This window comes from Pterocles gutturalis, unplaced genomic scaffold (assembly GCF_000699245.1).
Source record: "Pterocles gutturalis isolate BGI_N339 unplaced genomic scaffold, ASM69924v1 scaffold5279, whole genome shotgun sequence".
NCBI classification, from domain to species: domain Eukaryota; kingdom Metazoa; phylum Chordata; class Aves; order Pterocliformes; family Pteroclidae; genus Pterocles; species Pterocles gutturalis.
In genome coordinates, this window is record NW_010127952.1 from 1 (window position 1) to 12,692 (window position 12,692).

The 12,692-nt window shown below is 42.0% G+C and overlaps 1 protein-coding gene across 1 annotated transcript; it reads left to right on the plus strand.

Moving 5' to 3' along the window:
* Positions 1-178: 178 nt before the first annotated feature.
* On the plus strand, positions 179-5,124 carry LOC104466111 (A disintegrin and metalloproteinase with thrombospondin motifs 1-like; the record flags this gene model as incomplete). The annotated part of the gene is given in 9 exon segments (XM_010079441.1): positions 179-525; positions 970-1,102; positions 1,498-1,665; positions 1,987-2,273; positions 2,520-2,706; positions 2,810-2,985; positions 3,843-4,018; positions 4,393-4,667; positions 4,670-5,124. Coding segments are annotated over 9 exon segments (2,204 nt in total), but the record flags the coding sequence as incomplete, so codon positions are not given.
* Positions 5,125-12,692: the final 7,568 nt, after the last annotated feature.

Here is a 12,692-nt window from a genome sequence, read left to right on the forward strand (position 1 = left end):
CGAGGCTGCTGAAGTTTGGGGGCGGGAGCTGGGCGCGGCAGCGTGGGGTGCATCCCTTAGGTGCAAATCTTGAGTATCGGTGTGTTTGGGGTTTCTTACAGTGGTCTCTTGTAGCAGTGTTTCTCTTGTTGCACTAACCTGTGCTTTCCCTCCCTCTTCCTCTCTCTTTTGGATGCAGATACGAGAAGCAGAAGGAAGAAGAGGTTTGTGTCCAGCCCCCGCTATGTGGAGACCATGCTGGTAGCAGATCAGTCCATGGCGGAGTTCCACGGCAGCGGGCTGAAGCACTATCTCCTGACGCTGCTCTCTGTGGCAGCCAAGTTGTACAAGCACCCCAGCATCCGCAACTCCATCAGCCTCGTGGTGGTGAAAATCATGGTCATTTACGAGGAGCGGAAGGGACCCGATATCTCTTCCAACGCGGCCCTGACTTTGAGAAACTTCTGCAGCTGGCAGAAGCAGCACAACCCTCCCAGTGACCGGCACGCTGAGCACTATGACACGGCAATCCTCTTCACCAGGCAGGTGAGGGACGCGGAGGTCAAATCCCCATCCCCACGCCCATTGCTTCCTGCCCCTGGAGGCCCCCTCTGCCGGAAGACCTCCAAAAAGGCATTCAGAGGCAGTCTCCTGTCATCACAGCTTCATCAAAGTAGGCTAAAACCAAAATGAACTGCTTTGTATTTAGTCGTTTATTTTGCTGTTTGCGCCATCGCAGGTGAAACTCACAGTACGTGCAACGTGTTTCTGCCTCATATATTTTTAGCAGGTTTAGTATGGAAATTATGCATTTTATTTCTACGTGTAAGCCTTGTGTATGTTCCAAAGACAGATTTTTGCCATCATACCCATTGAAGTGCTGAATATTTATGCTCTTTCCATAAGTAAAGGCAAACTGCCAGGGCTGCATGTTTCTTGCCAAGGTTAAGTCTCTGATCTGATTAATAATGAAACTGCCTTTTTTTACAGGACCTCTGCGGTGCCAAGACATGTGATACTCTTGGGATGGCTGATGTGGGAACAGTTTGTGATCTAAACCGCAGTTGCTCTATCATAGAAGACGATGGTTTACAGGCTGCCTTTACAACAGCCCACGAACTAGGTACTTGAAACTTTGAAAAGGCATTTCACGTGATTAATTGAAGCCGGCTCGATGCCGTAAAGCAAAGAGCTGCTCAGCCTCCCTGGCAGAGTCAGGAGGAGGCAAAGCTTTGCCGTGTAGCAGGGTTGAACTGTGGAAAGCAAATCCGGTCTGCACGGCAATGTCTGCAAGAGCTGTGTATTTGACTGACTGCAGAAAAAAAGCATGTGAGAAGCCTGTGAGGGGAGTGGAGATATAGTGCCATCTGCTTAAAGTTAGGCAGTATTCAGATTCAGGTTATTATCTAAAGAACAAGCTATGAACAGCTCTAGAGTAATGTTTAAAATAGTATTGGTAATGCATAGGACAGACTTCCTAAAATCACAAGCTCTCCTTATATTATTATTTTTTTTAAGGGCACGTGTTTAACATGCCTCATGACGATGCAAAGCAGTGTGCTGGTATTAATGGAATAAGCCGGGATTTCCACATGATGGCATCGATGCTTTCCAATCTGGATCGCAGCCAGCCTTGGTCTCCGTGTAGTGCCTACATGATTACAACATTTTTGGATAATGGTCATGGTAAGATTATTAAGCTTTCCATTCACGTGGTATTTAAGCTCTTGTGGTTTATTGCTTTGCTTTTTTTTCTTTCTTTTTTCTTTCTTTTTCTTAACAGAGTGCTTTCTGCTACAGCATAGAGTTAACCTTTTACAATCTGCAGATGAATTTAGAAGACCCTTAGTTTCACAAAAACGATGGCACAAATTGGCTCAAAGACTTATGTTACAAAGCAAATGCAGTTCCAGAGATGGAAATACATTTTTCCCTTTTGAGACCGCACTCACTGACAGCATTGTCTGCTTTTTTTTTTTTTCTTTTTTCTTTTTTCTTCCTTTTCAGGTGAGTGTTTGTTGGACAAGCCCCACAAACCAATCCAGCTTCCTTCTGACTTGCCTGGCACGTTGTACGACGCCAACAGACAGTGCCAGTTTACATTTGGAGATGAGTCCAAGCACTGCCCCGATGCAGCCAGTACGTGTACGACGCTGTGGTGTACTGGAACTTCTGGAGGACTGCTCGTGTGCCAAACCAAACACTTCCCTTGGGCAGATGGCACCAGTTGCGGGGAAGGGAAGTGGTGCATGAATGGCAAGTGTGTGAATAAAACTGAGAAGAAGCATTATGATGTAAGTATTAAAAAAGAAATACGGAATATGTCCTGGGTTTCAGAGGAGCACGGATAGTGCTTTAGTGGGAGTATTCAGTTGAAAGGGCTTGAACAAATGGAGGCAGAGAGCCAGTAAAACAAACTTGGAGTATTTTTTTTACAAGTGGCTTAGCTGAAAATGAGCACGGTTGTGGTTTTTGTGGTTTGGTTTGCTTTTGCTTTTACTGTATTAATTTTTTTGTTCTGCTTTTGCTTGTTGTTCCAGACCCCGGTGCATGGGAGCTGGGGATCCTGGGGGCCATGGGGAGAGTGCTCCCGGACCTGCGGCGGTGGAGTGCAGTACTCCTTCAGGGAGTGTGACAACCCCGTCCCAAGGAACGGGGGGAAATACTGTGAAGGGAAGCGGGTGCAATACAGATCATGTAACATCGAGGACTGTCCAGACAATGATGGTAATCTTTTCCCCATTTTTGAGGTAGAGGGAGGGTATCTTGTGCAGGAAGAGCATGTACAGAAAGATGATCTGATGTCCTCATGTCTTTCCTCTGCCTGCAGGCAAAACCTTTAGGGAGGAACAATGTGAAAAGCACAATGAGTTTTCCAAGTCTCCCTTTGGAAGCGGGCCTGCAGTGGAGTGGACACCCAAGTTTGCCGGTGTCTCTCCAAAAGACAGATGCAAGCTGGTCTGCCGAGCAAAAGGAACAGGATACTTCTTTGTTTTACAGCCAAAGGTATTTCAAAACTGTATCTCTTTCATGTAATAATGAATAAGATTTTTATTTTCTCTAACTCTTTATGGGAAGTTAAGAGTCAAGGAATGTAGAAATCTGAAATTATGTCTTTCTCATATTTAAGCTAGATTCTTCCTTCTCTTCCTACACATACAGCATGCTTTAAATAATCTGGCACAGTCCTTCAAGTTATTTCACACATACCACCTCTTCCACCCACTCCACCCTAGTTTCCTTTCCTCTCCTTCCACCAATTTGATTACATTGAGATATGTTTGGAAAACTGTGGGAGTTCTTTGCCAAAACATTGGTGCTTTTTCATACCAGTTACAAATACGCTGACAGCTTAAAATAAACAGAAGAAAAAAATGTTCATCTTGCATAGCTACTTGAACTCACTGTCATAAGATGCTGAGAGCCAATAACTGCGAGGGCAGTGACACAGATGGTTTTTGCAGAGCAGTAGTCCTAGAAATAAAAGATACACTGAACACCATTAAAAGCAGTTTTGGTCAAGGACGTGACTACCTTCTAGTGACATTAGGAAACAACATTATTTCTTTGTATGAAATCAGTAAAACAGTTTTGTGGGTGGAGGGGTTTGAGGAGGATGTTAATAGAAAATGAAATTGGTTGTTTTCTCCTGTTGCCGTGGCAACGTTTTTGTAAGTGAGGTGAAGTAGCACTATATACCCCCAGCTCTCTATGGGCTGCTTTGGTTTTTGGTTTCAAAAGCCTTGAAAATACAGGTGCTGCAGGTCTTCCACCTGTCCATGTTTTGTATGTGTCTGTATTACGCAATTTCAAAGCAACGTCCATCTTCTAATCAAAGGTGCTACTGCTTCTTTCCTGCAAAGGTTGTGGACGGTACCCCATGTAGCCCTGATTCCACCTCCGTCTGCGTCCAGGGACAGTGTGTAAAAGCCGGCTGTGACCGTATGATAGGATCCAATAAGAAGTTTGACAAATGCGGTATCTGTGGTGGCAATGGATCCACTTGCAAGAAAGTGTCTGGCACGCTTGTTAGAGCAAAGTGAGTGTATAACTGCTGCTATTTTTTTGTTCTGGTGAGTGCTTTGTGGATGTAAGCTTTGGATTTCCAAGTCAGGGAGGTGTTGCCCCAGTTTATTGTTGGAACTGAGATTTGATCTGTCAGAGCCATCTGACTGAAGATAACTTACAGTGAGATCGCAGTGAAAGGAAGCCCCTTACATGTGAGCACACCTCTGCCGTAGCAATAACATGGGATATTATTTTGCAAATCACTTAATCCATTAATTCAATTAGGTTGGCGGCTCATGAGCTTAATGCTTCAGCTTCAGATGTATTCCAGTCATGTGCCAGGCAGCTTCTTCCCTTTCACAGGGAAGAGTGGAGGACTCAGTCTTTCTCTTTTCTTTTGGACAGGCCCGGCTACCATGATGTTGTCACCATTCCAGCTGGGGCAACGAACATTGAGGTGAAGCAGCGAAACCACCGGGGTGCAAGGCACGATGGCAGCTTCCTCGCCATCAAAGCCACAGATGGCACCTATGTCCTCAACGGCGATTACACCTTGTCGACACTGGAGCAGGACATCACCTACAAGGGCAGTGTGCTGAGGTACAGTGGCTCCTCCGCTGCCCTGGAGAGGATCCGCAGTTTCAGCCCTCTGAAGGAGCCTCTGACCATCCAGGTCCTCACAAACCGCAGCCCAAGATCAAGTTCACCTATTTTGTGAAGAAGCCCACACAGCCTGGGTCGGAGAAGGCGCCCACTAGAAAGAAAGAGTCCTTCAATGCCATCAAGGAGATCATCTCCTCCGAGTGGGTCATCGAGGAGTGGGGCGAGTGCTCTAAGTCATGCGGCTCGGGCTGGCAGCGGCGGGCAGTGGAGTGCCGGGACCCCCGGGGGCGGCCGGCCACTGACTGCGCCCAGGAGCTGAAGCCTAGTGATGTCCGTCTCTGCGCTGATGTGTCCTGCCCGCAGTGGCAGCTGGGGGACTGGTCACCCTGCTCTAAGACGTGTGGGAAAGGTTTCAAGAAGAGATTGTTGAAATGTATTTCTTACGATGGCAGCGTGCTGCCGCAAGAAAGCTGTGAGCCTTCCAAGAAACCAAAACACTTAATAGACTTCTGCAATGTTACGGACTGCAGTTAAATAGTATAAGTTGGGAAAGCTAAATTTTTTTTTATTATTTTTTTTCCTTCAGAACAATGCACTGAAAAAAAAAAAAAGAGGGCTAGAGGCAGCATGTGTGTTTTTGCATACAAAATTTATGGTGAGGATCCGTTGAGGTGGGACAGTGCAAATAGCTTTAGTTGGCATTGCATCCTAAAAATACCCCGCCAACTGAAAATTTGATAGGATAGCAGACCCATGTCACTCACTCGTCTTCAGCAGATAAGGCCCAAGGGCATTATAATTGCCTTTTTTTAAAAGTCTGTTACAAATTTAAAAAAAAAAAAAAAAAAAAAAAAACATGAGCAGTGGCCAAAACACATTTAAGCAAACATTTTGGGGTTCAGTTATTTCTCCCTTGTTTTGGATTTATATTGTGGTACTGATCAAGTCCCCATGTGTAGGAAGGGGAGGGAAAGGGGAGCGGAAAAGATAGCTTAAAATAATTGGTCAGGGCTTACCTACCTCACAAAGGACAAAAAACAGGATTAGAAAAGGAGCTTTAACTATGTCATTCATGGCTGCTATTGTTTCAGAGAATAGTTTTATATAAAAATAAAGCCATATTCTCTACCTGTAAAAAGTAAGAAATGTCAAGAAAAGTCAGTCAGCTCTACAAATAACCAGAATGTAATTTTTTAAAGTTATTTTTATGTCATCCCAATGTGCCTGTCCATTTCTCTCGTCCACTCTGATGCCATTGTGGCATACGTAATCCAGAGGCTAGAAAAAGTGGAAATCTTCATGGAGCAGGCAGCATCTCTGAGTAGTTGTTCTTTGTGCCTTCTGCATACCTTCCACTGGCTTTTCTGATTCAAGCTTGGTCCTACCATCCTACCATCCTGTCAAACAGACTGATGGCATTTGTGAGCATTTGAGTTGTGCTTTCACATTCAGATATTTTATCTTACCCTAGCCAAAGGAAATTGCTTGTATTAGGGTTAAAAAAAAAAAAAAAAATCCAAAGAAATCCCGCTATGAGTGGGAACCTCTCCTGTGTGGCCTCTGATGGGTTTGTAGTGCTCAAATCACTGATAAGGCGGGAAGACAAAGCTGAAGGATAGCAGGTCCATCCACAGCAATACGCCAACATTTGCATAATTAAAAGTTTGTGCCAGTCCATAGACAATGAGAGAATATGGCTTTCCATATGTATATAGTAAAATATATTACTATAGATTTTATATACTTTATAAGTATTTTATATTTCTTTCCCTTCTGGGAAGGGTTATAATTTGTATTAAATGCATATAATGAGCGTATTTATTTTTATACTTCTTGTCTAATGTGATCTTCTAAGTTATCGCTTTTTTAAAAGGACATATAACAAGGATAGAGTATTTATACAGTATAATATGTTACTAGAGGTAATAAATGAACCTTATAAATTTTGGAAATGGAGCGTCTTTATTTCACTGGAGTAAAACTAGTCCATTGAGCGGAAAGAGCTTGGACTCTAAGGCAAAGTTAAGAAAAAAGCTAAACCACATTTTTCAAAATGACTGGTAGCTTAGGCTACTAATCGACTGTGTTGGTGAAGGGGTTTGGAAAACTCTACCCATAATGTCATATACTATGTTAAAAGGGGTAATTTTGTATTTTATTACTTAACCACTACCAGAGTGCTCAGCACTGTTGTTTCATCTTTTAAAAAAATGGAGTGCAATGAGACTGATGCCACTGGTTTTAATAACTGCTTACAGAAGGAGTATGGCTGTCAGTGGTGTTTATAACCAACAAAATATGTACAAAAGTAGCAGTTTTACCTGCTCCACTTAACCTTACCCTACTGGGAAAGAAGCATTCAAAATTCAAACCCACTAACTAGCAGTCAGAGGTTTCCCTCACAAATTTCTGGAGGGCCTCCTGATCATGCTTTTCTAATTAGAAGTACTGTATGAATGAGCTGTTCTAACGCTGTTGCTAACACGTTTTATTATGTTAAAATACATACTGAGCATCAAGAAACTGATTTTTGCTCCCTCATTTCTGATCTGATGATCACTGCAGTCGAGGGAAAATCTTCTGTTGAACTCAGTAGGATTTTTGCCATGGAATTTGAGACATCAGTCATTTATGAATACTTTTGGCTTTGTGTCATGTAAAAATCTATTAAAACTTCCTTTGCCAATGTTTGGACTCTGTCTTGCAGAAATAGTTCCCACTTTATTCCATGGATAAAATCCTGGCCCCTCTAAAGCACGTAGAAAAATTCTCATCACGTCACACTTCATTGAGCATTACTTTGTCTTTGACATACAAAAACACTGGGGAACATTTTATTTCTAACAATATTTAGGAGGAGGAAAAGACTTTGTTTTTATAAATACTTAGAAGAATTTATAAATACAAAAAATAATTATTTATTTGCATATATGTATCTATACATATATATTTTACTACAGCAGGTTAAAATTAGGAATATATACATTTTCAAGAGAAAAAAAAGTGTATTTTATTCTCATTTTCTGCTGTTGTTCTTACTCCTTGTAGACTTCATAGCCTAACACATAGATGTTGGCTGATGTTGCCTGAAACACCCTCCATGTAAAAGCCCAAGGAGCTACAGCCCTGAAACTGCAAGACCCTGCCATATCTACAGAACTGGCAAGGTCCCGTGGCTGCTGGGTGATGGTGATTGCCCGAATTTGCTCTCATTGATCTAGGAGAAACATTCAAGGCAAGGCTAAGAAAGCCCTGCAGAGGAAACAGCTTCTCCCAGACCTACCCTATCAATTAAAGCAAGCCTAGGGTGCTGACATACTCTCACTTCCTGCAGTAGCGCTTAAGGAGGCTCTTGGGAGAGAAGAAGAGTGTTTCACAGGCACCGCCTTTCATGCTGAAGGGAATTTGGATCCAATCAAATTCAGCAAATTCTCCCTTTTTAAACAAAAGGTGCTGAAGTGACCTGCGTTTCCCAAATGCTCCAGCCTGTATTACCTACATGAGATCAGTCAGCCCCGTGGTTAACTAGAGCTAGGTGAGGAGTCAGAGGGACTGAGGGAAATCAAACACATTCACTATTTTACAATAAGAAATGGCAATAACAACTTTTTTTTTTACACTCTTGCAAACAACTGCATAATAAAATCAGTGATGAACAAATAAAAAGTGATGACATAATGGCAGCCTATTTTCTAAGGTGGCATTCATTTCTTTAGAGCATAAACATAGCAGCAGGATGTCAACACGTTACCCGCATTGACCAGTTGATCCAGTTGACCAAGACTGCAGCATTTCCAAGTCATAGTTTACTGACTACATATTTCTCTTTGACTAGATCATGAATTCTCAGGAGTTGCATCTGTTATACAGTAATATGGTTCATGAAATGGTTTTCTGTTTTTAATAGGAGTAGGTGATAAAGAACATGATCGAAATAATGTATTAATTAAGCAATGCAGTCAAAGAACTGCTCTCTCCCAAAGTACCCTTCAGTTACAAGAACGTCTGCTGCTCTGGGTGACCCGGCAAGGGGAAATGAGTGAAAACAGCAGAGCAAAGTTTAGCTGTGCAGCAATCAATATCACAATTGAACACCTCCCCTGCACCAAGAGTCTGGCAATTTATAGCTTTTTATTACAAAGGGCTGGATAGTTACCTGCTTTTTGTGTGCACGCTTGTTGCTGTGAACAGGAATCCTAACACTGTATGCTCTCAGGAACAGAAGTAGCACTGGAGCTTTTGTTGGGGTAGTAGCTCCAGTAGCACTGGAGCTTTCTGCCAGCCCAGGCACTCTCTCCTAGAGCCAGGGCCCTACAAGTGGGCTTCAGACCCTACATGAAGATTGTTGTTTTCAACCACGTTGTCTCAGCTGTCCAGCTTGACAGGTTGGGTGGGAGGTTTCTAGTGCCTAGCATTTCAGCTGAGGACAATGTCACTCCAGTTTAGAGCCAAATTTGTCCAGCTTCCCCCCAGGCTCAGGGAAGCCAGATGTTATAGCCTTTTTTTTCTTTTTTTTTTAACATTCTTCTGTCATAATATAAATGGGTTTAGCTGAGTAGCATGGGCTCAGGAGATGAAATCTGTATCTTCAACTATTTTCACAGGTATGGGGAGAGGCAGGTGTCTAAATGAATGAAATGTGTCTTCCTTAATTGGCCTTGGTTTCATTGCTTTCAAGGCTGAGTGATCTTCCAGTACTTGGTGAGGCTAAAGTCAGTCTCTTGGCAGAACTGGGCAAATGAAAGCAATGTAGTGAGTAGTTCTTTGCCAGTTCGGGCATCATGAGACTGAGGAAAAACTCTTTCCAGCCTTTCAGTGGCCTTAAAGGGCTTGGCATTGGGACAGAAGTCCAGTCTGAAAGCTAGATCTCCAGAACCCAATCTTCAAACTTCACCATCTAAGTTAGAAAATAACTGGGAGTTCAAATAGGAAGATAGTTATGCTGGAGAATTACCTTCCAGGCTGATTAGGTTAAAAATTGTGTTATCTATGCTGGGTAAGCACTGTAAATTGTGCTACTAGAAAATTCATAGTAGCTGTTTTCCTGTGAGACTGTTAAAATCATAAATAATATGATTTACCTCTTTAAATTGTATTAATAGCAAATAGGAAAAAATAAAAATAAAAAAACAACCAAACCCAGTATGTGACAGAGTTCTTGCGCTGCTGCATTCCCCTCTCTTTAGTCCAATTGTTGTTGTAAAAAAAAGAGATGTTGGTGTTGCCCAAATAATTATTTTGCCACTGATTTTAATATAAGTGACTTCAGAGCAGAGAAAGGTTGCTTGCTGTTACAGAGGTTGGTTCTGTGAGAGCTTTCAGAGTAAAGATATCATTCTATATATCTAGTATGGAAAAACCCGGAAACTGTCTAAAGCTGCTATATACTTTAGCAACTGATACCTGCATTTCAGAGCCATCAGTTGCCTGAATATATTCAGAGCTGTAATTTTAATGTCAGGAAATTGACTTGGAGAATAAAGGCCCCAGAGTTAACATATATGAACAAAACTCTGGTTTGCCAGGTACCAGCAAAGCTGGCATTTCACCTTCTGAAATGCAGCTCCATACAGCTTGTAACGTGGCAACTGGATTCCTTCATTTGTAGTTTCACAGCAGCTTTCATTCAAATCAAGGTCTCCAAGCACTGTATATGTTTCAGTAGAAGTCTGGCACACCTTATACAGAAAAGCAACTGAGACCTTTGCTTTTATCATTGCCGCATCACAAGGGGCTAAGCAGATGCAAAGTAATGTTATTTGTTGAGTGTCGTAGGACAAATAGGTGATATGTTCTAGGTGGGGGAAAAATTTTACACAAAATATCTTAATCCACTAGCTAGGTTAAGGAATGAAGAGGACAATACTCCCAAAGAAATTCAGAAAGGCAGCTTCAGAAGAATAGCCCAGACTCCTCAGCAAACACTCCCACCATAATGTCTGGCTTCTGCTCATCAGTTGGCTATGGGATCACTCACACAACTTTGCTTCAACAGCCCGACATTATTCTGGGGCTCAAACACCTGGGAAAGCTTTTAATCCCATGCATTTGCAAACATGCCTACCAACCACTATTTGGAGCAAAGATAAAACCCTGTGTCATATGGTCACAACTGCTTAGTGCTCAATGCAAAGAGGGTGTAAGTAGGTGAAAGGTTTTCCCTAGCAAAGGTCACCGAAATATATCAAATCAGTCGCCCACACCACACCCCCCAAAAGCAGAGGCAAATCCCTAGGACATGTCTAGGCTATAACAGGAGTGTAAGCAATCATTCAGCAATACCCCCCATTTTGCATAAACATTTGCATTTTGCCCCATTTTGCATAAACTGGGTGCACTGTTACAACATGTGCAGGCAGAAAAAGAACACGCCAGGAAATTGCCACCTCTCCTGGCGGTGCCCTCTTGAGAGCGCTTCCCTGGCAGCACCAAACCTTGATGCTGTCCTAGTAAAACAGCAGCCACCAACATGCATTCATGCTTGATATTCCCCCTCAAAACACAAAACAACCTATACAGACAGAAGGGAAGTCAAAACAGAACTATCAGGTTTACAACAAGTGGTGCTATGAACACGGTGTTCTAATAAATGCTTGTGCTCCTGAAACCTGGGGCAGACTGATTACCGCTGAAGATGAAAGTAGCATTGTTTGGACTCACTGATTTATTTTACAGTACCTGACAGTGTAAGAAGGTCTTGTGCAAAAGAGATTTAATGTTGGGCAGTAGAAGCACAGTGTGATACAATACCTTTGCCTGTAAGCTGGCTACGTGTGCTTGAGAGCTTCAGCGTGATAAAGGATAGTCCTTTGTCATATTGCAGCCTGTGACCATAAATTTATGAGATCCCAGATGCTAGGACATTATTTAAATCCCAAATCTAAGTTGAATCAGTGCAAAAATCTGTCATCCTTAATATACTGTATGTATAGCATATTCTTAATATACTTCTGTGTAAGAAAGCTACAAAACTAATTTGAGTTTCTACCAGCTCAAGATTCTTCCCAGATATTCCATTTCAAAATTAATATTTTCTCCAATATTAGTTGCCCTCAACTATAACATATTTTCCTACAAGCACAAAAAGGAGCTGGTTGTTCCAATATAGTGGGAACAATTGGAGCTAAGGAAAGAGGGAAGCCATATGGTAGAGATTATAATCAGGCAAGCTGAAAGCAGTGGCCATTTTAATTGTGCACCAATGTATTTTTCCATATAACTAAGACAATATGCCTGTCTTCTCCCAAACAATTTAAATATATACTGCCACTTCGTAAGATTTTCACGTACAAAACTGGAAATTAAATTAGGGATAAGAAAACAAAATAAATTCAATTATTTGGATTACAAATTTCTCTGTCAAGCAGCACATGTTAATGGGAAACCTTTTCTAATTTTTTTATTCTAATTGAAAAGAAATGCCATCAAAAATCAGGAAGCTTTAAACAATTCACTTCTGGTTTTTCTTATTCTGTTTACCTTCTGACAGCCAGACTGGCAAAAATAATGGTTGCTGCAACATTAAGAAAGAGGGATGCTCAAAGACATAGACTGAAGGCACAGCTAAGCACAAAAAAGTGGGTCATTCTGGAGCGCCTGGCAGATGGGCAGTGGCTAAAGCTGACCACACCAGGGCATCGTTTGTATTAGAAGTGGCTTCAAAGCTACACAGATATTGACCACCTTACTGAAGTCTGTACTTCATATGTTTCTCACACATATGATCCACTTTTGCCTACCAAGAGCTTTGAATAATTAACTTAAGTAGCAAACCCATGAGGTATTCTTTAAACTGAGTCACACAACTGACCGTGCCTATAGCTACTTTAATAAAAGAAAGATGACTTGTGGGCACAGCTCTGATTAAACAGGGCGCTTAAGCACATGCTCACACCCGTCACGATTTAGGACAGCGCTGGTTAAACCTGAGAGAGACAAAATAAAAGCTTCCCTCCTTTTGTTGAATTTGAATCTTATTTACATGTTGAATTAACTCCAGAGGCCAAACTTTGATTAGAAGTTTTTCACAGAGATAAAACTGTGTGATGCATAGAAGAGTGGGGGAAGGGCAGGGAAGGGGAGGAAAATGCAGGAAAAGGAAA